This window comes from Pithys albifrons, chromosome 17 (assembly GCF_047495875.1).
Source record: "Pithys albifrons albifrons isolate INPA30051 chromosome 17, PitAlb_v1, whole genome shotgun sequence".
NCBI classification, from domain to species: domain Eukaryota; kingdom Metazoa; phylum Chordata; class Aves; order Passeriformes; family Thamnophilidae; genus Pithys; species Pithys albifrons.
The window spans coordinates 13,016,386-13,042,209 of NC_092474.1; the positions used below are offsets into that span (position 1 = coordinate 13,016,386).

The 25,824-nt window shown below is 48.5% G+C and overlaps 2 protein-coding genes across 3 annotated transcripts in view; one reads left to right on the forward strand and one right to left on the reverse strand.

Moving 5' to 3' along the window:
* Positions 1–308: 308 nt before the first annotated feature.
* SPRING1 (SREBF pathway regulator in golgi 1) lies at positions 309–8,261 on the reverse strand. Its single transcript, XM_071572251.1, has 5 exons — positions 8,059–8,261; positions 6,680–6,836; positions 4,991–5,142; positions 2,967–3,080; positions 309–1,715 (listed from the first exon to the last, which is right to left on the reverse strand). The coding sequence occupies exons 1-5, from the start codon at positions 8,167–8,169 to the stop codon at positions 1,632–1,634; spliced, it is 618 nt and encodes a 205-aa protein (XP_071428352.1). The 5' UTR covers positions 8,170–8,261; the 3' UTR covers positions 309–1,631.
* A 357-nt stretch (positions 8,262–8,618) lies between these two features.
* Positions 8,619–25,824, forward strand: part of RNFT2 (ring finger protein, transmembrane 2) — a 36,108-nt gene continuing 18,902 nt past the window's right edge. For both annotated transcript variants that reach the window (XR_011699266.1, XM_071572050.1), the window contains exons 1-7: positions 8,619–8,694; positions 10,221–10,397; positions 11,261–11,693; positions 11,867–12,345; positions 14,237–14,313; positions 16,167–16,267; positions 18,370–18,523. Coding sequence is in view for 1 of the 2 variants with exons in the window: in XM_071572050.1 (XP_071428151.1) it covers positions 11,611–11,693; positions 11,867–12,345; positions 14,237–14,313; positions 16,167–16,267; positions 18,370–18,523 (894 nt within the window). In the remaining variant the exon portion in view is untranslated. The remainder of the gene's footprint in view (positions 8,695–10,220; positions 10,398–11,260; positions 11,694–11,866; positions 12,346–14,236; positions 14,314–16,166; positions 16,268–18,369; positions 18,524–25,824) is intronic.

Consider the following 25,824-nt stretch of genomic DNA (forward strand, 5'->3'; position numbering starts at 1 on the left):
AAAGGGACTGGAGTTGGACCAAGGGTTGGACTTGATGATCTCAGAGGTCTTTTCCAACCCAATCCATTCTATGATTCTGTGATTTTAGGAGATGGTTGGTACTACTTCTTGTTTATAAAATATGTCATTGCATAACATTCTACAGATCTTTTGCACCAGGATACTCCATCACTGTGCTTGGGTTTAGGTTTGTTTTATTTCTTTAAAGCCTTTGTAGATTTTTATCTACATTTTTATTTATTTTTTTATTTTATTCAGTTCAAGCAAAGTCAAAATCATGGAGGAGATGGATGGGGTAAAAACAATAGGAAAGAACAACCCAGTTTATTTTAGTGCTTGGATTTTTGCCCAGTGTCTTGCAGGGAGAGCACAAATTTAGTCAGCATCTTACAGGTTCTCTACTCACCCTTTCTGTGTCGTGTGGCCTTTAGAGGGAGAGAGTTTAAACTGCAGCTTTAGAGAGCCAGGAGAAATTGTGGGAGAACCAAGTCTGGTCTAGAGTCACTCTGAGCAGACCAAAATTCCAGAGTATAAGTGTATCAAACAGGAAATCCAAAGCATCCTGACTGTTTAGCTGAGCTCAGGCAACACCTTTGTCCTCAGAGGAAGGTACAGTCTGATATTCCCTTTACTTCATGCACAAGGACATCATGAAACTGAAGCCCCAGAACAACTCACCCTTTTGCCTCCTGCACAACCAGGAGTGAAGCTCATTTGAAGTATATTTGAATTATCAAGGCAAACAGCTCTGCAGTGTTCCCTGGCAGCAGATGGAGCAGCAGAGCTGTCCACAAAACTAAGACTCCTCTTGGAGGAAACTGCTGCAGAGGAACAAGGGAAGCATTTACAATAAATAAGCAACATCCCATCCCAGGCAGATCCCTGCTCTTCTCTCAGGCTACAGGACTTGGACAGGATAACAACTCCATTGGAGTTCTGAATGCTTTAAACTCACTAAGAGGAACATAAGCACCCAATACAAATCCCAGTACAATTCCTTGAGACTAAGGAGGAAATTAAACCAACCAACTTTAGTCAGGATCTAAACCATCCCTTCTAGCTGACATAGCAAAATAAGGAGTGAAAGGCATCAACAACCAGCTATGCAAAGCATCAATACTTTCAGCTAGTAATCCATATAAAATGAATAAATAATTCATAATTACACATGTAGTGTACACCATGCATGTCAAGAAGGGCTCCAGAGAGAGAAGTAAAGTGTGCTTTGCTCTCTAAAGCAGAAATCCTCCAATTATTTCTGTCTCTCTGGGAGGTCTCTGGACTGCACAGACACAACTGAACCCCCATTTACATCTGCAAAGCCACAGCAGATATTTTTCCTGTGTTATTTTACAGCCCAGATTGGCTCCAGGCATCCTAAAACACAGAGGAAGTATTCCAGGAATGCACTGGTACTGCAGCACTGCACAGCAGGTGCACAACCAACTGAAGAAAGCAAGATTCAGTCCCAGAGAACTTCAGTTCCTTGCTCACTCTGTACACCTCTGGCTTTGCCCCCACACACAACACAAGCCAGTTCCACTGAGGGTCTAGTAAAGCAACAGCTGTTGTCTTGTTCCTTTGGATTCCAGTCTCCACTCCTTCCCTTTGCTGCTCAGATCACACAGCTCTCAAACAGGCAGGAGCTCTGGGGGATACTCCCCGTAGCAGTACTTGGCAATGGGATCTCTGTAGGTGTTCTCGTGCTGCACACTCTGTCAGGAAGAGCAGGAGAAGCTTGAACTAAACACATATTGCAACAAGACACCCTTCAATAAGGGCCAAACCCCACAGCATTTATCTCCCAACTTCTTCTACACACTGGAGTGTCACCTGGAGTCAACCCACTCTGTACTCCCAACAGACATGGACAGCTGCTGAATTACAGCCCTCAATGCTGAACCACACCCAGAACCTCCTTTTCAGGAGACTACCCAAGTAAGTGGGGATAGGTTCAATAATTTTAAAAAAACCCAATATGTATGTACAGAGATATATATATATATATATATATATATATATATATATATGGGGGTCTGTGTATATATGTATGTATATGTATATATGTATATACATATACATATAAATACACATATATATACACATTTATATACATCTACCTATCTATCTATCTATCTATCTATCTATCCATATATATATACACATATACATATACATATATACACATATACATATATATATAGAGAGAGAGAGATATAGATATAGATATAGATATATAGATATATCTCAATATATAGATATATCTCAATATATAGATATATATATATATATGCTTAGGCAGTATCATCAAATGTCCCAAGCAAGCAAGGCACAATAAAGTTGCTACTTGAAATGTGTGCATTTTCCTTTAGTAAAGCAAGAGTTCAGATATTGTGGTTAAAAGCCCCAAAAAAACCACCTTTGGAGACATCTGAACTATGTCCTTGTTTGCAGTTCACCCCTATTGCTGCATTAAATACTCAAGCTGTGTGAGACCACCACCAGCACTTTCTAAGAGGGCCAATGCTTGCTCAGACCAAAAATAATTCTAAATAAAATCACATGGGTAACAGAAGTTCACCTCTGTTCTTAAAAACCAAAAAGAATTACAGCATACTTTTGGAGTCACTCTGCAGATGAGTGTCAGCATATGGTAAGTCTCCAGCTGTACCACAAACAGCATTCTGAAGCTACTGGGAACAGCTCTCACTGTTCTCATCCTTATGAGAACTCCCTCAGAACTCACCCAAGATCTTCCCTGGTCATTGAACTCAGTCTCTTTTTAGTTAAGTACCTCTTTTCTAAAGAGTGTGCAACTCCTCCTGCTCTAAATATGCATTTTCCCTTGATGAGCTCTCAGCTCCAGCAGTTGTGACCATGCAAGCACAGCACAGCAGCCATTCACAGGACTGAGCTCATTCTCCTGTGGCACTTTCCTGGGCCCTGCACATGCACCTGTGCCTTACCTGTGATGAGGTCCTACACTTGGCCAGACACAGCTCAAAGTGATCCTCCACTGCCATGAAGAGGTTCTGGAAGGCCATGGCTGCCCGGTTCAAGAAACGCTCCAGGAGGTGTTGCTAAAGCAGTTAGCAAAAAAACCACAGAGCAACACTGTGCTTCAACAAGGAGTGAACAAAGCCCACCCTCACCTACCCAACCCAGGTATCAGAGGAACAGGAAGCAAGTCCACTTGGGATTTCCAGCAAGCACTGAAAGGTTAGTGCCTCACAGAGCCCCAGCAGTAGGAAAAGAATCTAGAGAATCACAGACAGAATCCCAGACTATTCTGAGTTGGAAGGGACCCACAGGGATCATCGAGTCCAACTCAAACCAATGGCCCACACAGGGGATTGACCCCATGACCTTGCAATTATTACAACCAAGTTTTAACCAACTGAGCTGATCTCAGGGTCACAGAATACAGGGAAGTGCCAATTACAAAACTGATACTGGCTGGAATAACTTTTCCTGCAGTAATTTCCTTCCAGCAAATTTAAGTGCCCTGAAGCTGAAACACTTTGCAAGGCTCCCAGTATCTCCCCTCAGAGGTGGGAAGGCAGCCAGCAGTACATCAAGAGGGCAGGGGCTTAAGCTCTGCCAGGGGAGGTTTAGGTTGGATATCAGAAAGAAATTCTTTGCAGAGAGAGTGCTCAGGCATTGGAATGGGCTGCCCAGAGAGGGGGTGGATTCCCCATCCCTGGAGGTTTTTCAGCTGAGCTTGGCCGTGGCACTGAGTGCCATGATCTGGTAAAGGGACTGGAGTTGGACCAAGGGCTGGACTTGATGATCTCAGAGGTCTTTTCCAACTCAATCCATTCTGTGATTCTGTGGATGTGGCACTGAGTGAGAATCCACCATGTCTTGATTCAACCCTACTGTGATCACCAGCCCAGGGCACTCCGTGCCCTGGGCTGGTGATCACAGTGGGGTTGGATCAAGGGTTGGATCAAGGGTTGGACTAAAGGTTGGACTAAGGGTTGGACTTGATGATCTCGGAGGTCTTTTCCAACCCAGTTCATTCTATGACTCTATGAATTTAGTTAAAGCTTTATTTACACCTTGCCTCATGGTCCTCACAGGCTGTAACAGGGTGGGCTCTGCAGGGGCTGCAGAAGTGAGGCTGAGCATTGTAGAGAGTTCAGAAAACAGTGTCTGTATTAACAGGAGTGACCCAATAGCAGGAGCCCAAAGAAAAGGAAGAGAGAAGGAGGGAGAGTAAAGCACTAAGCCCAAATGTGTCAGCACCAACTCAGCAAAGAGTTACTCATGTAAGGTTGTCTTACCAACTCAGAACACTCCCCCAAAGGCAGGGGCTACATCCTCCAGGCACGGACAGAGAGCAGGGTCCCTGCTGGCTTTTCTGGGGGGGGAAAACCCACCAAGGCCAAGAGCACAAACCCTCTCACCTTCACTGAGCCTGCTGGAGACTCTGCCTAGGGAGGTGTGTCCACCATGCCCCAGGAAGAGGTCTCAGCCCCTGCTGCTCTCTCTGTCTCTTCCTCCTTGCTCTCCCCCCTCAAATCTCCTCCCCAGGCTGTCAAACAATAGGAAAGACTCAAGCAACTTTTATTTATGCAAACTCTGTCTTCAAGGATGAAGCCTTCACTCTCTCAGCTTTTGTTCCCTAGAACTTGGCAGGAAAAGGATAAATCTTTTCACAGGTGGCACCCTGAGATCAGCTCGGTTGGTTAAAACTTGGTTGTAATAACACCAAGAACATGGGTTCAATCCCCTGTATGGGTCATTGACTTAAGAGTTGGACTCGATGATCCTTGTGGGTCCTTCCAACTCAGAATAGTCTGAGATTCTGTGATAAGCACAAACACAGACCAAAACATCAAGACTTTCAATTCCTGATACACAGGCTTTCCTCATCCTCCCAAGAAAAGGACCTGCCCCCCTCTAAGGAAAAGGCTCCTCCCAGGGAAGCACTTTCAGGCATGCTTAGAGGGCGCTGAGCAGCCGGTGGGAGGCAGCGAGGGCGCACCTTGCTGGGCTGCAGGCAGCAGGACACGCAGTGCTCGTAGCCGCTGCAGCAGCCGTTGGGCAGGCAGCTCTGGCAGCTGTACCGGCTCGTGCTGGGCACGCGAACATCGCAGCAGCCGCTGGGCAGCACGGCCCTCCGCTCACAGATGTACCCTGCAAACAGCAGAAATAGTGTGGCAACAGGGCCAGGGCAGTGACCCTTCCCCTGGACTCGGCATTGGTGGGGTCACACCTTGAGTGGTGGGTTCAGTTCTGGGTCCCTCAGTTCAGGAAAGAGATTGAGGGGCTGGAGCGGGGCCAGAGAAGAGCAACGAGGCTGGAGAAGGGACTGGGACAGAGAATCCACCACGTCTTGATCCAACCCCACTGTGATCATCAGCCCATGGCACGGAGTGCCATGGGCTGATGATCACAGTGGGGTTGGATCAAGGGTTGGACTTGATGATCTCAGAGGTCTCTTCCAACACAACTGAGAAGAGAACAGCAACGAGGCTGGAGAAGGGACTGGAGCACAAGTGCTGTGGGGAGAGGCTGAGGGAGCTGGGGGTGTTCAGCCTGGAGAAGAGGAGGCTCAGAGGTGACCTCAGCACTGTCTGGAACTGCCTGAAGGGAAGTTCTGGCCAGGTGGGGGTTGGTCTCTTCTCCCAGGCACTCAGCAATAGGACAAGGGGGCACGATGGGCTCAAGCTCTGCCAGGGGAAATTGAAGTTGGAGAGCAGGTAGAAATTCTTTGCAGAGAGAGTGCTCAGGGATTGGAATGGGCTGCCCAGAGAGGGGGTGGATTCCCCATCCCTGGAGGTTTTTAAAGTGAGATTGGCCGTGGCATTGAGTGCCATGATCTGGTAAAGGGACTGGAGTTGGACCAAGGGTTGGACTTGATGATCTCAGAGGGCTTTTCCAACCCAATCCATTCTATGATTTTGTGATTCTATGATATTTATCCATGCAGGACAGCTGTAATACTCATTGTTGAGTGGGGAATCATCAGCAGTATAGAACCATGTGTACATGTCTATGGAATCTGTACTCCCCCAGTGTTAGATTGTGAGAAAGATCTGGAATTGTTAAATCCTTAGGAATTGGCACTAAGCATAATTCAGGCAGTGCCAAATTTAACACTGATGCAAGTCACAAAGGATGTGGTGGGTTTTGTACAGCTTTGATTTCTGGTCAAGAAAGTTGCAGTGCCTGAGAACACACACAGTGGGGAAGCACATGTGCAGAGCAGGAAAGGCTCTTCAACTTTTAACACTTAAAACAAGTGGTTAATATCCTTGGGTTTACAAGGGTCAGATGAGCTTGTTAACTGTGACCCAGCACTAATTACATGTCCTGAGCTGCCAACAGGGTTTTCTCAATTGCTCTCCCTAACAGGAATACCCTGCAGGGAGATACAAACAGCAGCACTCAGTGTTTGTGTTCTGTGCAAAACTAACAGGAATTCTGGGGCTCTGAGGTGCTCCTGGAACAGCACAGCCACACTCAGACAGCCCTGAGCCTGCACAGAACCAAACCAGCAGTGTCTGCAGCCACAGGGAAATTCATCCAGCCAGAGGAGAAAATGCCACTGGCTGAGTGAAAAGGCCTTAATAAAGAGCAGTTGGTACTTGGAGATGCCATCAACAGTCAGACAGGCAGAGCACAGCTCAGAACTGCCACATGCAGAATAAAACCTTAGTATCAAATGTACCCAGTTCATCCGTGATGAGGAGCTTCCCCTGCACAGAGTTCCTGCACTGGTTACTCAGCTGGCTGCTGTTCCCTGGGCTGAACTTCACCTTCCACAGGATGGGCTGCTCGTGCTCCTGCACCTGGAGCAGGTTCCGATCTCTCACCATCCTCTCTTCCTGCAAGCAGAGACAGTAATGCCACCAAACACACCAGTTCCTTCTGCCATTTCAATCCATGTGCTTTTCCCACAATTAGAAATGCCCAGTAGTTGTAAACTCCACAGCACAGCAAACTCCAGCGCTGATGGCCCAAGCAACATCCCACTTGTAGTAGCTCACTTTGTGCCACACTCAGGAAGATCCACAATCCGGGGTGTGCAACTCAACATGGGATCAGCCAACGCAGCTGAACTCGGTTACTACAACCACAAAGTGGTATATATTTTATTAAATAACCATAGCTGCACATATTTGTCTTTTGTGAGTCCTTTGCTAGTGGAAATATCGCTCACAAGAGATACAATAACAATGACCAACAACAATAACCAACAACAATAATCCAAACTACCATACAACGAACAACAATAGTCCCTTTGAGGTTTTCTTCTTCCAGTTTTGGTTCAAAACTGTGTTTGGTACTGTCACTATCAAACACAGTATCAGGAATTACTATTTTAAACTTGTATTTAATAAATACGATGTAGCACTCACAGCATCGTTACTGAGGGGGGCAGTGACAGCAGCTGCAGAGCCCCAGTGACCCAGGACAGGTGATGCTCCATCCCACCCCACTGTAACCCCCAGGGATGGGTGATGCTCCATCCCACCCCATCACAGCCCCTGGGATGGGTGATGCTCCATCCCACCCCATCACAGCCCCTGGGATGGGTGATGCTCCATCCCACCCCACCGCAGCCCCCAGGATAAGGGATGCTCCATCCCACGCCACCGCAGCCCCCAGGATAAGGGATGCTTCATCCCACCCCACCGCAGCCCCTGGGATAGGTGATGCTTCGTCCCACCCCATCACAGCCCCCGAGATGGGTGATGCTCCATCCCACCCCATCGCAGCCCCCAGGATAAGGGATGCTCCATCCTACCCCATCACAGCCCCCAGGGATGGGTGATACTGCATCCCATCCTACCGCAGCCCCCAGGATAAGGGATGCTCCATGCCATCCCATCCCACCGCGGCTCTCAGGATAAGGGATGCTCCATCCCCCCCCACTGCGGTCCCGGGGACAGGTGATGCTCCATCCCATCCCATCGCAGCCCCCGGGGGCAGGTGATGCTCCATCCCACCCCACTGCGGCCCCCGGGAAAGGTGATGCTCCACCCCATCGCAGCCCCCGGGATAAGGAAAGGTCCACCCACCCCCTCGCGGCCGCAGCTCACCCACCTGCTTGAAGGTGCTGGTGATGAAGTAAACGAGCGAGAGGCCGAACACGACGCCGAGCACCCAGCGCTTCCTGAGCAGCCGCCGCCACAGCACGGCCCCGCACGGGCCCATGGCGGGGACGGGACCGGCACCTTCGGCAGGGAGAGAGACACCTTCGGCACCCCCGGCAGGGACAGGCACCCCCAGCAGCCCCGGCACCCCTGGCAGGGACCCCCGGCAGGTACAGACAGCCCCGGCAGGGACCGGCACCCTCGGCAGGGACCCCCGGCAGGGACCGGCAGCCCTCGGCAGGGACAGGCACCCCCGGCAGGGACCCCCGGCAGGTACAGACAGCCCCGGCAGGGACCGGCAGCCCCGGCAGGGACCGGCACCCTCGGCAGGGACCCCCGGCAGGGACCGGCAGCCCTCGGCAGGGACAGGCACCCCCGGCAGGGACCCCCGGCAGGAACCGGCACCCCCAGCAAAGAGCTGCGGCCCCGGCGCGGCCCGAGCGCTTCCGCCAGCCCCGCGCGGGGAGCGGAAGCCGCGGCTGAGCGTGCGCGGGGCGGGACCGGGACGGGCATCGGGGTGGGGACCGGTATCGGGATAGGAGTCGGCACCGGGATCGGCGCCGGGATCGGCACCGGGGCTGCGCCGGTGGGTACTCGGGTACCCCCAGCCCCGGGCAGGGCTGGCGCTTGCCCTGCCTCGTATTCCAGAGGGAATCTCCTGCCTCGACTTCATCGGGGAAAAGGCCTCCCCTATGTCTGTGTGTGTGTATATGTATATGTAGATAAATGTAGATAGATATATATGGGTGTATGTACGTACATAGACATGTTTGTATGTATGGACCTGTACTTGTATATATGTATATATACCTATATGTGTCTATATGCGTTTATATAGCTGTATGTATATACATCTAGGTGGATATATAGATATATAGAGAGATAGATGTATATTTAGAGATGTATATAGAGAGATATATGTGTTTATATATATGTATATCATTACATATGTGTTTGTATGTATAGAACTGTATTTATATATGTGTATATATGTATATATACATAAATGTATATATAGGTGTGTATCTCCATCTCGGTGTATATATAGATATGGATATATAGATATATATGTGTATGAAAGTATAGATGTATATATGTGTTTGTATATATAGAATTGTACTTATTTATATGTATATATACATATATGTGTGTATATAGGTGTATAGATGTGTATATATACACACCTAGATGTATCTATAGATGTATATGTGTGTGTATATACATGTGTTTGTATGTATAGAAATGTAGTTATATATGTGTGTATATATATACACATGTGCATATATATAGGTGTAAATATATACATCTAGATGTATCTATAGATGTGTATATAGATAGATGTGTGTATAGATGTGTATCTATGTGTATATATGTACTTATATGTACAGATTTATAGCTGTGTGTATATAGATGAGTATATATATAAATATATATATTCTGTGATATATGTGTGATATAAATTCTATGATAAGCATGTGTGTATATATAAATACACTTATATGTACATTTATTTATTATGCACACACACTTGTGTGTAATAAAACATCCATATCTATCTATATCTATATCTATCTATATATCTATAGATAGGTATCTATATCTGTAGATAGATATCTATATCTATATATAGATAGATATAGACATCTATATATATATAGATATATAGATGTCTATATCTATCTATAGATATAGATACCTATCTATAGATATATAGATATATAGATAGATATAGATAGATATAGATGTTTTATATAGATAGATAGATAGATATAGACATCTATATATCTATATATAGATATATAGATGTCTATATCTATCTATCTATAGATAGATAGATATAGATATAGATAGATATGGATGTTTTATATATATATATATATATACAGCCAAAGGCAGAGCACAGCTCTGGCAGCACAGCCAGGGCATGCCAGTGCAGTGAGCAGGGCTGCAGGTGCCAGTCCCAGGGGAAAAGGTCCTTGTGGGGTCAGGCACGTGGGCAGGGCTTGGAGCCCCAAGGGCTTCTCCTGCTCCTCTGTGCCCTTCCCAAGGCCACGGAGAGGTGGAACTGGCTGTGCTGCAGTGAAAATCACTCTCTGCCTGTGCTTCTTCCAGATGTGCCGTGGGAGCACTGTGAGCCAGGGCATTGCAGGCCTCTGGCTTGAAGACCTGGCATGGCTTTGAAATCTGGAGCAGCTTGGACTGCCTGAGGGACTCCATAGATGAGATGTCTGCACACTCTCGAGCTCCCCTCGCTGCCACGTCGCACCTGTGGCTAAAGCTGCTGTTCAGGTACTGTGGCAAATGTCCAGGTGCAGCAGAAATGCAGGAGCAGTCAGTGCTGGAGCTGAGTGGCTGTTGGAACAAGGGCCATGTGGATTCTGTCTGACCAAACCCATAGGGCTCTGCACAGAACAGGCTTTTACATCTCCTGATGTCCTGCGTGTTCAGAACTTGGCATCCATGTCCCTGTCCCCTTCATGGCTGATGGCAAAAGAAGTGTCTCCCTAGAGAGCAGAATATCATTTTGGAATGTGATTTCACCCATCACAACCTGGGCTTCTAATGGTCTAGAGAGGCATGAAGGATTTTCCAAGTTGCAGAGTTACCTCTGCACTGTCTCTGACTCTCAGCTTGTAACATGGGGACATGGACAGATTTCTTTTTAAGCAGTGACCTCAGAGTTGTTCACAGGCAGGACAGCTCTGCTCTGCCTGCATGGGTCTGCCTGTCTTGGCTTGTTCATCATATTTTAATTGCTATCTTCATTAAGAAAGAGTATAATATTACATATCAAGTCAACAGAGGTACTGTCAGGTTAGGATAAAATAACATTTACTGCAGGGAAAGCATAAAAGATTCCTGGAACACGTAAGTGTTGGTACCTCAAATGGAGAGTGTAAAATTTGGAAAAACCCCATAATACCTATTTTTTTACTGGATAAAACTTACAGGTCCTTGTAAAAAGAATTTAGGCCATGAAAATACAACACAAGCTGAAATGTATAGCTAGAGATTAAAAAACTGCTGGGAGTTACAAGATAAAAAAATTGTAGTTCAGAGAGTGTTGGTGACTTATTTAAAAAAACATTGTCATGACTGGTTATTTTTTTCATAAGAGGTGTTTACACATTTGCTTTTTTCCTCCCTCTCAGTTCCACAAAGTGAGATTCTGCAGAAGAGGAAGGAGGGATTTCATTTCTGGAGAGTGTATGTTGAGCCATCAGGAGCCACCCTGGTAGATGTCCTCCAGCTCTGTGCCAGGACATGCCATCATCACCCAGCTGGACACTCCTTGTGACTGCCCTGCCCTGCCAGAGGGGACCTCCCTAGTTCCTGCACTCCTGTTTGCCAGCTCAGAGTGGTTCCTGTGCCCCTGGGCTGCGGCAGCTCGAGGTGCTGTGCCCCTGCAGCATCTGCTCTGTGCCAGCCATGCCCCCAGCAGTGCCCTGACTGCCAGGGCCTGTCTCAGGAGCCACGCTGGGATCTGCTGACTGCACCGTTGATGTTGAGCGTGTTGTGTTTTAAGGTGCTGAGGAAGATGCAGAGGCGGCACAGCAGCAACACCGACAACGTGCCCCCCGAAAGGTAAACCCTTCTCCTTTGCTTTTCCTCCTTTTTCCTCTCCAGGGGGAATGCTCTGATTGAAGGGAGCTGGGGGTGTTTAGCCTGGAGAAGAGGAGCTGATGAATCTCTGCAGTCAGGACTGGGCTGAGCCTGCCACGTTCTGCTCTCACTGTGGTGCCATCCCCTCGCTGCAGGAACCGGAGCCAGACGGTCAGCTCGGACACCGGCGTGGATGAGGGCGGCGTGTTCGAGAGCCTGAAGGCAGAGGCCTCCTCCCCACAGCAGCTGTTCTCGGGGCTGGCTGGCATCCCCTCGGGCACCATGGCTGCCACACCGTTCCCGGCCGGGCTGGTGCTGGGCTCCGCGGCCGGAGGGGGCGAGGTGTTCATCCAGATGCCATCCCCGCGCGAGGAGGGCGCCGGCCGCGCAGAGGGGGCCCCGTTCCACCACCGGCAGCCACCGCACCCCTTCCACCACGGGCACCCCCGGGCACCCTCCCTGCTGCACATGGCCGGGGCCGACCGGCACGGGCACGCCGAGGAGGGCGGCGAGGAGCAGGCTGGCACACCGGCGCCCGCGCTCTCCGAGCTGAAGGCTGTCGTGGGCTGGCTGCAGAAGGGGCTGCCCTTCATCCTCATCCTCCTGGCCAAAGTCTGCTTCCAGCACAAGCTCGGTGAGCACCCACCCTGAGTGAGCTGGAGGGGTTTTGGGGAGAGGGTGGGAAGTGTCATCAGGCTGTGGTGTCTGATGGTCTGTCCGTGTGACAGTGCCCAGGTGTAGCCAAGTGTGTGTGACAGTGCCCAGGTGTAGCCAGCTATGAAGTGTCTGTCCATGTGACAGTGCCCAGGTGTAGCCAACCATGAAGGGTCTCTGTGTGTGTGACAGTGCCCAGGTGTAGCCAACCATGAAGGGTCTGTCCATGTGACAGTGCCCAGGTGTAGTCAGCCATGCAGGGTCTGTCCGTGTGACAGTGCCCAGGTTTGGCCAGCCATGAAGGGTCTGTGTGTGTGACAGTGCCCAGGTATAGCCAACCATGAAGGGTCTGCGTGTGTGACAGTGCCCAGGTGTAGCCATGCAGGGTCTGTGTGTGTGACAGTGCCCAGGTGTAGCCAACCATGAAGAGTCTGTCCATGTGACAGTGCCCAGGTGTAGCCAACCATGAAGGGTCTGTGTGTGTGGCAGTGCCCAGGTGTAGCCAGCCATGATGGGTCTCTCCATGTGACAGTGCCCAGGTGTAGCCAACCATGAAGGGTCTGCGTGTGTGACAGTGCCCAGGTGTAGCCAACCATGAAGAGTCTGTCCATGTGACAGTGCCCAGGTGTAGCCAACCATGAAGGGTCTGTGTGTGTGGCAGTGCCCAGGTGTAGCCAACCATGAAGGGTCTGTGTGTGTGACAGTGCCCAGGTATAACCATGAAGGGTCTGTGTGTGTGACAGTGCCCAGGTGTAGCCAGCCATGAAGGGTCTGTGTGTGTGACAGTGCCCAGGTATAACCATGAAGGGTCTGTGTGTGTGACAGTGCCCAGGTGTAGCCATGCAGGGTCTGTGTGTGTGACAGTGCCCAGGTGTAGCCATGAAGGGTCTGTGTGTGTGACAGTGCCCAGGTGTAGCCATGCAGGGTCTGTGTGTGTGACAGTGCCCAGGTGTAGCCATGAAGGGTCTGTGTGTGTGACAGTGCCCAGGTGTACCCAGCCATGCAGGGGACATGCTCAGATGCATGGGAGAGTGCATGTGGATTCTCCATCCCTGGAGGTTTTTAAGATGAGACTGGACGTGGCACTCAGTGCCATGATCTGGTAATCAAAGTGGGGTTGGATCAAGGGACCTCTCTCCAGGGGAGATGGGGAGAGCTTTCCTTGGGGACCAGCAAAGGTTCTGTGCAGCACAGAAGGGTTCAGAGGGATGAGACACTTGCCTGGCTGGTAGGTGGTATTTGGGAAATAAAGTCAAACAGCATCAGCAGTTACATCTTATAGTTGAGATCTTCAGAGTTCCCCAAAAGAATATGTCTATCCAGGGCTTTTTTTTTAATAGTGCCTGAGTATTTTAGTGCTATAAAATTGTGTGGGTGGTGTGTCTGAGGGACCTGGTAGTAGAATGTTGGGATTATCAACACTGGGAGAGCAGAACTCTGACAGTGTTCCCCAAACTAAGGATTTGGTTAATTGATGTCTGCCACATCTTGGCCTTTGGACCTGATACCCTGCAGGATTTTGATTGATAGTATGCCCTGTCCTCCATGAGCTGCTGAACTGCTGTTGTCACACTGTCATCTGGCACAATGCAGCCTCATCTTGGAGCCCTTGTGTTGTCCTTCAGCACAGAACCTGCCTCTGGGTCAGAGTGTCTGTGCTGGGCTGGGTGCTCCCTGCAGAGCTCCCTGTCCATTTACACTGAATTTGAAATACAGAGTAGAATATTGCCCTGGTTTAGCCACCCACATGTTTAAATTCCCAGGGCATGCAGAGTAGCAGCCAGTAACATGTTTCCTGAGCTGGAGATGCTGCTGCCCTGGCTCAGGCCTGTGCCCTGGTGCCCTCAGCCCTGACAGTGCCTCTCCTGCAGGTATTGCTGTGTGCATTGGCATGGCCAGCACCTTCGCCTACGCCAACTCCACGCTCCGAGAACAGGTGGCTCTGAAGGTGAGTCCAGCATTTTCCTTCTTACATTCCCAGGAAACATCACTCTGTGCACAAAACAACCTCTGTGTTGAACCTTCTTTTGCTGTGTGGGGCTGAATGCATTTTTATGTGCACAGACTGCCAGAATAAGGGGACTGTGCCACATCCTGCCCTCCTCTTCCTCCTTCTCTTCATTGATGCTCTCCCAGTTTCTGCCCCACTTCTTTGTGCAAGTGTGGAATAGTAAAGCAAAGAGAGGACAGGGCAGGGATGTTGTCATCTGCATCTCCCTGTGCCACTGACTGGCAGTGCATATCACTCTCTACAACTCCCTGACAGGGGGTTGGAGCCAGGTGGGAGTTGGTCTCTTTTCCCAGGCAACCAGCAGTAGATCAAGAGGGCAGGGGCTCAAACTCTGCCAGGGAGGTTTAGGTTGGATATCAGAAAGAAATTCTTTGCAGAGAGAGTGCTCAGGCATTGGAATGGGCTGCCCAGAGAGGGGGTGGATTCCCCATCCTTGGAGGTTTTTAAGATGAGGTTGGATGTGACACTCATTGCCATGATCTGGTGATCAAAGTGGGGTTGGATGAAGGATTGGACTTGATGATCTCAGAGGTCTTTTCCAACCCAGCTGATTCTATGATTCCATATTCTCTGCACCTTGGTTTCCCATTACAGAGATGCTAAAACACCTTTCAGTTGTTAATAATGAGATTTAACTTACTAGCACTTAGATCATGTTTTGAGATGTTCACCTGAAAGATTTAGGAGATGTGTTGCTCGCTGGTGTCTTTGTAATGCTCTGGTGAGAATATAGAGAAACCAGCAGATCTTTCCATGTCTTCTGATCTCTGGTGTCAGGAGAACAGTTCAACAGCACTAAAAGCACAAGACTAGAATTCCTTTTGCATTACAATTACATGAGTGGCACAAGTGTACCCTTGTATCTACCAGCAGCAGTGCAATAAATGTGCTACAATGCTGAATGAAGAGATAAATTGCTCAGCCATGTAATGAATTGCTCTTGCCTTGCACTTTGCACCTCTCTCCTTCCAGCAGTGTGCCCCTCAGTCCCCCTGCTTTAAATCTCAGCCCAACATCCCTGGCTGTTGAATAGCTGCAGAGACCTATTTCCTTAATAAATCAGCTCACAAGAAAAATGGTGGGTGTTTTCCTCCCAGGAGAAGAATTTACTCTCCAGAATGACCCTGGGCCAAGACCCAGAACAAGATCTTTTGCCATGCAGCTTCTGTTTGTAATGTCCCATGTATTTTGAAGTGCAACATTTGAACTTCTTTTGACCTTTAATTATTTCTTCAGTCAGAAATGCATGTTCTGGAACCTCCATGCATTTGGATGACACTCGGATGTGCTGCCTGTAGTGATGGGTTATATTTGCTTTAGCTAAACCTTCCTCTGAGTGACTTTGGATCACCCCTTTGATGAAGTGTCACTCCAACCAGGTGACAGCTCAAAATTTAGGACAATATGTGGAACTTTTTTTTAATCTGCTTGTCATACTGCATTTTAAATATTCAGGGAGTTTTGATGTCCCAGGAAAGATCCCAACTTTGAAGATTGCATTCTGCAAGCCAGGCTGTCACATTCACCACCATTTCAATGAATTTCCCTGGAGCTGCTTTATTTGAAGGGTCAGCTGTGTGAGAGCCATTTCTGCCTGTGTTTATAGATGTCTTTACCTACCAGCCTCCTCCTGAGCCTCAGTCCTGTGCAAATAAACTAATTACTGAACACTCACTCACACATTTTCATCCCCTGGTTTGGCCTTGCATTTTTTCAGCAGTCAAAGCCTCAGCACAACCCTTGAGACTTGTAATTTATCTTCTCTCCTTCTCTTTTTTTTTTTTGCCCAGGAGAAGAGATCAGTGTTGGTTGTCTTCTGGATCCTGGCCTTTCTCACTGGAAACACCTTGTACTTGCTGTACACATTCAGCTCTCAGCAGCTCTACAACAGGTGGGCAGGATTTCCTGGTGGAAGCAGGAGGTGATTGCCAGGGAGGGGAAGAGGGAAGCTCCTTTTTCCCCACATTTTGGAAGTGTTCATGCCTAAAGCCTCTGCTGTCTTTGCCACATCTTTGTAATACCTTCCAGTGAAGGAGAAGGATGTGTGTGCCAGTTCTACCAGTGTGGCATCAGTGGCATCACCAGTGTGTAAATGGGGTGTGATGGTACACTGTGTGTCCCAGAGCAGGGTGGATCCTTCCTAAGAGGGACCTCTGAGCTTCCACTTTGGCTGCAATCACTGACCATCAAGAAGCAGATCAGGCACTGACCCACTGATTCTCCTCTTCTATAATGTTTTCTCTTCAGTCCATCAGGCTCCAAGTCAAGGACAAGAGATAAACAGGAGAGGAAATGGTAGTGTTTTACTTCAGTGTCCTCAGGCCTTGGAGGCACTTGGGTCTGAGGGAATTAAGAAAGTTTTGCCTTTCAAATTCTCTCTCAAGCAGTTCTTAAATACAGAGGAGTTTGCAGGAATGGATTTGGTTCAGTACTGTCCCTGCTTACTGTACAGCAGGTAGGAATAATGGCAGGTGGGAAGCAAAGATGCATAACTTAAGCAAGGGGATGTCAGCAGAAGAAATAGGAAGAAATGGAACAACATCAAAGCTGCTTTTTTAGGAAGTAGTTTCTATATTAGTCCCTAAAACATATGAATTATCTTCCCAATGGAAATTTTCTTTGTCCCACTGAACTTCAGGCTGAAAATACAACTTGCAGCAGTTGGGTTGTGGCTACCTGGCTCTTGGGCTTGGTTTTTCTGTCAGTTTTTTTATTGCTTCTTCCCACCAGTGCTGTGTTCAGTGGGAGAGCCAAGGTCTGCCCATAGCACTGCCCATCCTTTGGAACTGCCCCTTGTAGGGTTGGGTTTGGTCTTGGAAAACTCTCTGTAAATGCTTCTAGAAAGGTGGGGAGATGAGAAGGCTCCAATGTGTGGGAGATGCCAAGCCATGGGATTCCCTGTTCAGGGCTTGTGGGAGGGAAGGGAAGAGCAGAAGCAGGAATGGCAGGAAGGTGTGGAAGCACTGAGAAGGAATTTACATCACAGGGAAATTGCCTCTAAAAAGGTGGTCAAGGTTAAAAGCATGGATGGAACTAGTTTCAAATAAAGACCAGATCATCTCAAATCAAGGGGTTTCAGCAAACTGGGACCATCCTGCACACAGTTCAGGGCCTGGATTGTTGCCAGTGACCAGCCTGGGCCACATCTCCATGGACAAGCCCTGCTCCTGTGAGTGCTGCAGTGGCACTGCTGTGTCCTGCTCAGCCTGGTGCATCTGTGCCTGCTCTGTGGGGCTGGGACTATCCACAGGTCAGGCTTGTCAAATTATTAGTGACTCCTTCATGTTTGTTTCTTTCTGGCTTATTTTCCATTTCCTGATTTATTTATTTTCTTTCTTGTTTCTAGTGCACGAATAGTAGTAAAGTCTGATTCTGTTTCTGTTTTTAGGGTGTAATTTTACCTGTTGTGCTGTGCCAGTGTTGTGAGTATTTTAAATTCATGTTCAGGCTTTTCTTTTTGGGTTGGTTATTTTACTTTCGCTTCATTTATATTTATTTTGTTACGTTTTTGGTTTCTCCCATGAGGCTTTAGTAGATAAATACCCTGCAGATGAGTGCTGGGTTTTCAGGCTCAGTGGTCCTGTTCCAGGTTACCCATTGCTGTGGGAAATTCTGCTGTGCCAGACTCCACTTTTTCAAAGGGCAAACGCTGACTGGGACCTCACAGGGTCAGGTGTCCCATTCAGATCAGATGGAGCTGAAGGCACTCACTGTCTGCAGACCAAAGGCTGTGCAGGTGATGGAGCTTGCAGCCTCCCCAAACAGGTTTTGTACATGTTTGGGTCCTGTCCTGAGGTAGTGGGCAAACCTGCTGAGCTCAGTGGACATGGGCAAGAGCAAACTCAAGAGGCCCAGAGGAACCACAGGGCTGATTTGCATGTCCATGGCCCTTGGACATTTCCCTGCAGTTCAGTGGAGTCTCCAGGCTCTCTGTAGCCAGCAGTGATACAGGAGGCTTGGGTGAGGTTCTCACTGGTGTCTCCTGCCTTTCAGCCTGATCTTTCTGAAACCCAACCTGGAGAGGCTGGACTTCTTCGACCTGATGTGGATCGTGGGCATCGCGGACTTTGTGCTCAAGTACGTCACCATCGCCCTGAAGTGCCTCGTGGTGGCCCTGCCCAGGATGGTCCTGGCTGTCAAATCCAAGGTACAGACCCTTCCTGGTGGGCAAACATTGGGCTGGGATAATCTGAGACCTTTACAGCATGTTGGCAGCATGAAATGACACAATGGTTTGGGTGGGAAGGGACATTAGACTTATCCAGTGTCACCCCATGCCATGGGCAGGGACACCACCCACTGTCCCAGGTTGCTCCAAGCCCTGTCATAGAATTTTGGGGGAGTCTTTTGGAAATCAGACTTTGCTCCTTCTCAATAAGTGTGCTCTTAAGTGATGTGATTCTTACTGTGGGTTGCTGTGGAAGGTGCAGAGGTGCCAGCTGTGTGTGCTGCTGTCATAGAATCACAGAATGGATTGGGTTGGAAAAGACCTCTGAGATCATCAAGTCCAACCCTTGGTCCAACTCCAGTCCCTTTACCAGATCATGGCACTCAGTGCCACGGCCAAGCTCAGCTGAAAAACCTCCAGGGATGGGGAATCCACCCCCTCTCTGGGCAGCCCATTCCAATCCCTGAGCACTCTCTCTGCAAAGAAGTTTTTCTGCTCTCCAACTTCAATTTCCCCTGGCAGAGCTTGAGCCCATCGTGCCCCCTTGTCCTATTGCTGAGTGCCTGGGAGAAGAGACCAACCCCCACCTGGCCACAACTTCCCTTCAGGCAGTTCCAGACAGTGCTGAGGTCACCTCTGAGCCTCCTCTTCTCCAGGCTGAACACCCCCAGCTCCCTCAGCCTCTCCCCACAGCACTTGTGCTCCAGTCCCTTCTCCAGCCTCGTTGCTCTTCTCTGGCACCGCTCCAGCCCCTCAATCTCTTGCCTCAACTGAGGGGCCCAGAATCATAGAATCAGAATCAGTTGGGTTGGAAGAGACCTCTGAGATCATCAAGTCCAACCCTTGATCCAACCCCACTGTGATTACCAGATCATGGCACTCAGTGCCACCTCCAGTCTCATCTTAAAAACCTCCAGGGATGGGGAATCCACCCCCTCTCTGGGCAGCCCATTCCAGTGCCTGATTTCTCTTTCTGTAAAGAATTTCTTTCTGAAAAGAAATGTAAAGGAGGAATACAGGAAAGCAATTTCCCCTGGCAGAGCCTGAGCCCATCGTGCCCCCTTGTCCTATTGCTGAGTGCCTTGGACACTCTCAGGGATGGGGCAGCCACAGCTTCTCTGACCAACCTGTGCCAGTGCCAAATACGGGTAGAAGAATAAAAACAATAAAATCTCTTCATAAAACTTTGGCACTTGTATATCAAGGTTTGGTTTTGAGCTGTCTCAGACCTGAGCAAAGGTTTGGTAACACCAGCAAGCCCAGAGATGAGATCAGGACTGCTCAGGAAGGAATAGGTACTAGCAGTGACTCAACATCTTTTCTGCTTGGCTTTCTTGTTTTGTGAGTAATCTGTAAATATGTATTTCTGAAGCACAAATCACTTAATGGGAAGAAATTGCAAGTCTCTTTGGCTTTCCACTTGTGTCAAAGAAGTAACAGGATTAAACTGAAGCTTCTGATGCCAAAAAAAACAGCACCAGTTCTAACCATGGGGGAAGAAATGTTTTAATGATCAACATATTTAAATGACTGTGAAGTTATATATAGACTAGGCCTAACTTTTTGAACTTCCCCACAACATTCTCTCTCTTAAGATACCTCTTCATATGTTGTTACTCTTATACAGATCTGTCCTGCTGCCTCTTTCTCACTTGGTGGCATCTGCATTTCAGTGGCAAACAGAGCAATGTGTATTATTTGCATTCAGTAAAGAAACTCCCTGGTAGTTGTTGGGATGAAAGGCACTATAAAGATGCAAGACACCATCACCAATCCCTGAAAACTCTCAGGCAGGGCACTTGGGGGGTATCTAAAGTGGGCACAGTTCTGCTTAGAAGTGACATGGGTGGCAGGGGAGTTGAGCAGTTTGTTCCTGCACAGCAGGGCTACTTGAGGTGGTTATTAATTTATTTCTGGCAGTTGCCCAACTTTTTGTTTCTTCTTCAATTATTATTATTATTATATTTTGGGAGATTAATGTGCTAGGTCAGAGCATAATCCAGCCTGGGGAGGGAGGGAAAAGGGTTGGGAATAGTCTTCCCAAGATAAATTGCAGCATTGGAAAAGGTTCACAGCCTTTGCTTGCCTGTCTGAGAGCTCTCCCAAGTCCTCATTAATCCTTGTCTGGAGAGAAGAAAGGGAAGGGGTCTGCATTTGCAGCTCCAGTGGCAGGCTGGGAAGATCACATCTGTCAGGGGCCTGTAATGACTCACAGCACAGATGCTTCATTTTTAATGCCTTTTCTGGAGAGCAAATTTCTCACTTCTTTTAAGCCCTTTTTTGTCTCAGGATGTTGTTGATGGTCTCTCTGTGCCCAGACACCTGAAGCTGCTGTGCCTGCCACCTTGGTGTGGGTTTGGGTTCTCCCCACCCTGCACTGCAGGGCTGAGATCTGGTGTAACAGAGTCTGCTGGTTTAAAGGGAAACCAGCAGGAGTAACAAATCCAACACAAAAGAGATCCTGAGTCACAATTTAACAATATTCCAATCAATGCAATGGCACAAAGAGAAATTGGGTTTAACCCCCAACCCCAGCAGTCTAACCCAGCCCCCTGGGGCACAAACACAGGGGGGTTTGGTGGCCCCTGTGCTGAGCCCCACGTGGTTCCCTCGAGGCCAAAGGAAAAGGAAGGGACAAACCTGTTGGTGCAGATGATGGCACAGTCTGGTGGAGAGTGGTGGGCTCCTCCTGGCCAGGGGCTGCTCCTCCTCTGGATCCCAGGAGTGGTCCCAGAAGTCCCCAAAGCCCAAGATTGTCTCCCCTCAGGTTTGGGTGGGAGCCCCCAGTGCCTCCCCCAGGGCAGGGAGTTCCACCCTGGGGGATCTGACTCTGGCAGTCAGGGGGGATTTTGGATTCGTTGCTGGCCCATGGGCAGAGCTGAGCCCTCAGGTGGGTGTGGAGGTGCCAAGGAGTCCCTGCAGGGCAGTTCTCCCAGCTCCTCTGCCAGGCTTCTTTCCCAGCCAGCTCCCAGCCTGAGGGCTCAGCTGTGCCCTGGGCAGCTGCTGCCAATGGGCCCTTGGGAACAGTTGCTGGGCAATGAATGGAAGGTGTAGAATACCCACACACAGAGATGAACTAGTCCAGGATTGCTGAACTAGGACACAGAACAAGGTCAAACTGGGGTGAGAGTTCAGGGGAACTACAGGACACCACGGAAAGTGTGATTGGCAACCACAGAGCTGAGCTCTCCCTGCCTGTGGTGGCACAGCACTGTCCCTCACACCTGAGGTCCTTCCCATGTCCCCTTTGTCTGAGTTAGAACAATTCATTGCCATTTAGGCACATTAACTTTGACCAAAGTATTTATTGTTTGCTCTTTTAACACTGACCAGATGCAAAGTTGTTCCCTTGCTCCCCTTGTCTTTCTAGTGGAGTTTCTGCTCTAAGCCTGGTTAGGAGTTCATGAGCTGCTGGGTGGTTGTCACTTAATGCTGGAGAAATACAGATTAAACTCAGAGCACAGCTAGATTTTTTTCAAGATATATATATAAATATAGTGACATTTTTTTGCCAATATGCCACCAGCTGCCCTAACACAGGCCCTGGAGTGGAAGCTGCTGCACTGCCAGGATGCAACTCAGTGAGTGGGACACAGGGATGTCATCCTGAGCTTCCTTGCAGCCCCTTCTTGCTGGCAGTCAGTAATAATCACAAAGCTTGGCCATGGATGGGATATGAGGAACTTTGATCCTTCTGCTCTCAACCTCTGAGCAGGCTCTTGGGATTTTTCCTCCTTTTGGAAGTTCAAAGGCACTTCAAAGCTAGTCTGGCTTTTCATAACTGCTCCTTGAGATTCTGCTCTTCTCTGAATACTGTGTGGCTTCACTGATGCTTGCATGGTCCTTCTAGTTCCCTCCAGAAGACAGATATTCCTTTCCTCTGAATATCCTTCTTTTAAGTCTCTTACCTCTCCATATCCATTGGAATTGGAGCAAGATCAGGTTCTTTTCTTTCTTTTACAGTCTTCATATCCCCTCCCAGTCTTCTCTGTAGACTGAACACACATTTTGTGAGTCTTTTCCCAGATTATTAATCCCAGATCTTATTATTCCCTTCTGGACTCCCTCTTCATTCCCCTCATTTTCCAGAGCATTTCTCCAGCCTGTCAAGATGAGTTTGGGTTATAAACTTGTCTTCTGTTGCATTTAAAGCCTTTCCCAGTTTAGTGTTCTCTGTATGTTTGATAAACCCCCTCTGCTCCATCAAGATCATTAATGACAAGAGTGATTAGCACCAAACTCTTCTTAGCTCAGAGAGATGAATCTTGCCATTGGGACAGTGAACATATGAAAGATTTGGACCACTCAGTCCTCCCCACCTGGGATGGCCCAGCACAGCAAGGGGGATCTTCTGGTGCAGGATAACATTTGGATTTATAGGCTTTAATTGAGGGAAGGCAAATTAACACTGAAAGGCAGAAAAAGAAGTTTGTGTTTGCAGTCACAACACAGAGGGCAATAAACACCACCAGGAGTGAGGGAAGAGTAAAGATGAGAACTGGTACAGTGCAGGGATACAACCAGAGTTCTGCAAGCTTGAATCACTCAGACATGTAATATGTCTGCAAGGAAGTCCTCCAGAAATGAAGGAAGACTGAAAACTTGACAAAAAATAATCCCAGACTTTCCCAGGCTTCAAACCAGCCTGGAAAACAGAGGTGCCAAGAGAGGCTGAGAGACTGAAATCAGGCTGGAATCACAGAATGAGCTGGGTTGGAAGAGACCTCTGAGATCATCAAGTCCAGCCCTTGATCCAACCCCACTGTGATCACCAGCCCAGGGCACTCTGTGGGGTTGGATCAAGACATGTTGGATTCTCACTCAGTGCCACATCCACAGAATCACAGAATGGACTGTGTTGGAAAAGACCTCTGAGATCATCAAGTCCAACCCTTGATCCAACCCCACTGTGATCACCAGATCATGGCACTCAGTGCCACGTCCAGTCTGACCTTAAAAACCTCCAGGGATGGGGAATCCACCCCCTCTCTGGGCAGCCCATTCCAATGCCTGAGCACTCTCTCTGCAAAGAATTTCTTCCTGATATCCAACCTAAACCTCCCCTGGCAGAGCTTGAGCTGTGCCCTCTTGTCCTACTGTTGGTTGCCTGAGAGAAAAGACTAATCCCCACCTGGCTCCAACATCCTGTCAGGGAGCTGTAGACAGTGATGAGGTTTCCCCTGAGCCTCCAAAATGCAGAGAATGCAGAGAAGGAAGAGCTTGTGAACAGGAGAGAAAAGCAGGAGAGGGAAAGCAACCCCAAGAGCAGAGTGATCTCCCACCTCTGGAGTCAGGGCTGTCTGCAGGAGAAGGACAAACCTGTGGCCAGAGGTGTCCCCTCCTCCCCCAGGAGCTGGTGGGGACATTAGGCCAAGCACAAGTTCAACCAACAGCTGGTTCCATCATCTCTTTGGAAGGGGGGCCTGGCTCCCACCCTGCATGCTGAAGGCTCTCCATTAAAAAAGGCAAAGCAGATCATTTGGTTCAATAGAAAATGAATTAAAGTAAATTAAACTGCAGGAGCCATGTGGCCTGCAGAGGCTTCCATTGTTGTGCACACATAAATGGCAGCTTTTCATTTTCACTGCTGAGGAGTGACAGCTTGAGGGGGGTGGAATTAAAAAGAAGGAAATAAATAATAAAAAGCCATGGTTGCCAAAGGTTTCACTTAGGAAATCCCAGGTGCCTGCAAGGCTCCCATCCCCTCCTTGTGTTGCTGTTAGCTGGTTATCCTGGAGGATGGGGTCAAGTGGGGAGGGGGAAGAGAGAAAACAAACCCAAAAGAACTACAAGAAAGTGGTATGTCAGCTTTATATATATATATATATATAGGGGAGAAGGACATTTTTCCCAATATCTTCATGGCTTGCTGTATTAGCAAGGCCCTAATTTAGAATTTTCCTCCCATGCTCAATCCAGATGTGCAGCCAAGTTACACAGGGCTGCATTTCCACCAGACTGAGAACTGAGAAGGGAAACACACTGTTGAAAACACAGCATGGAGTTACTATTGAATAAATAATTGTCAGCTTTATTTGGAAGCTGGATCCAGACATTGCAAATGAGGTTTTGTGGCAAAACCTGCCATTAATCATGGGAATTTGTCTTTATGCTGTTTCAGTGGTGCCAGTGGCAAGTGTACCAACACTGCTCCCCTCTTCCACTGTGGACCCCTCACTACTGCAGCTTTGGAAGGATTTTCCTGGTGGTTTGTTTTCTTCAGCTGATTGTTTTATTAGTGCTTTTTCTTTTTAAAGTTCCATCTCATCAAGTCTGGCCAGAGAAAACTTGGCCTGGATGTGGCAGAAATTCTTTACACAGTGTTGTCCTTGGACTTGAGACCAAATAGCTCCTTCAGGTGCATTCCATGTTTCCTGGCATTGCCTGGCACAGATGCTACAGCTCTGCTGTGTAAACTGGCACATTAAGCTTCCCATAGTCCTTCTGAGAATGCACCTTTTTTGTGTGCTGAGGAAATGAAGGTCTCTTGGAGCATCTGAGTCCTGGAGATGCTGATCAAAAAATACACAGGTGTTAAAGAAGCACTGGGAGGTGAGACACAGGAGATGTTTGGGGGAAAATACCCAGGTAAAGATGTTCCTTGTCTGTGCTCTCTGCCAGTGTGTGATAGGCAGGTTATTCCTGCTCTTCCTATCAGAGTGTTTACAGTGGGGTTTCAGACAGGTGAGAGCCCACCCTCTCATCACCCTCTGCTTCCTGAGCTTGGGTGCTCTTTGGGGGAACTCCCTCTGGAACAGATTCACCAATCCTGGACAACAATCCAAGCTTTGGTCCTCTGGAGCCTCAGGAGCTGCATCAGAGACTTGTCCCAGCTGCAGCCTGGGGGACTTGTGGTGTCCCAGAGGAACAAGGGGGGAGTTTATTAGCAATAAGAGAAGGGGGGCTCAAGCTCTGCCAGGGGAAATTGAAGTTGGAGAGCAGAAAAAACTTCTTTGCAGAGAGAGTGCTCAGGCATTGGAATGGGCTGCCCAGAGAGGGGGTGGATTCCCCATCCCTGGAGGTTTTTCAGCTGAGCTTGGCCGTGGCACTGAGTGCCATGATGTGGTAAAGGAACTGGAGTTGGACCAAGGGTTGGACTTGATGATCTCAGAGGTCTTTTCCAACCCAATCCATTCTGTGATTTACCAAAGAAAAAGACTAAATGAAGGGTAAGGCCCAGGTCCTGAGGAGTGGGAACTCTTCTGTGCCCCTCCCTGACACTCTTTGCCAGTCACTGCTGCTGAGCTATAAAAGAATCATTGCTCTCTTGTGCTCTCCCA

Coding starts and splice junctions, on each gene's coding strand:
- SPRING1 (XM_071572251.1), bottom strand. CDS start 8,169: ATGGGCCCGTGCGGGGCCGTGCTGTGGCGGCGGCTGCTCAGGAAGCGC. Junction 6,837..8,058: donor TCACCAGCACCTTCAAGCAG/GTGGGTGAGCTG, acceptor CTCTGCTTGCAG/GAAGAGAGGATGGTGAGAGA. Junction 5,143..6,679: donor CCTCATCACGGATGAACTGG/GTACATTTGATA, acceptor TGCTGTTTGCAG/GGTACATCTGTGAGCGGAGG.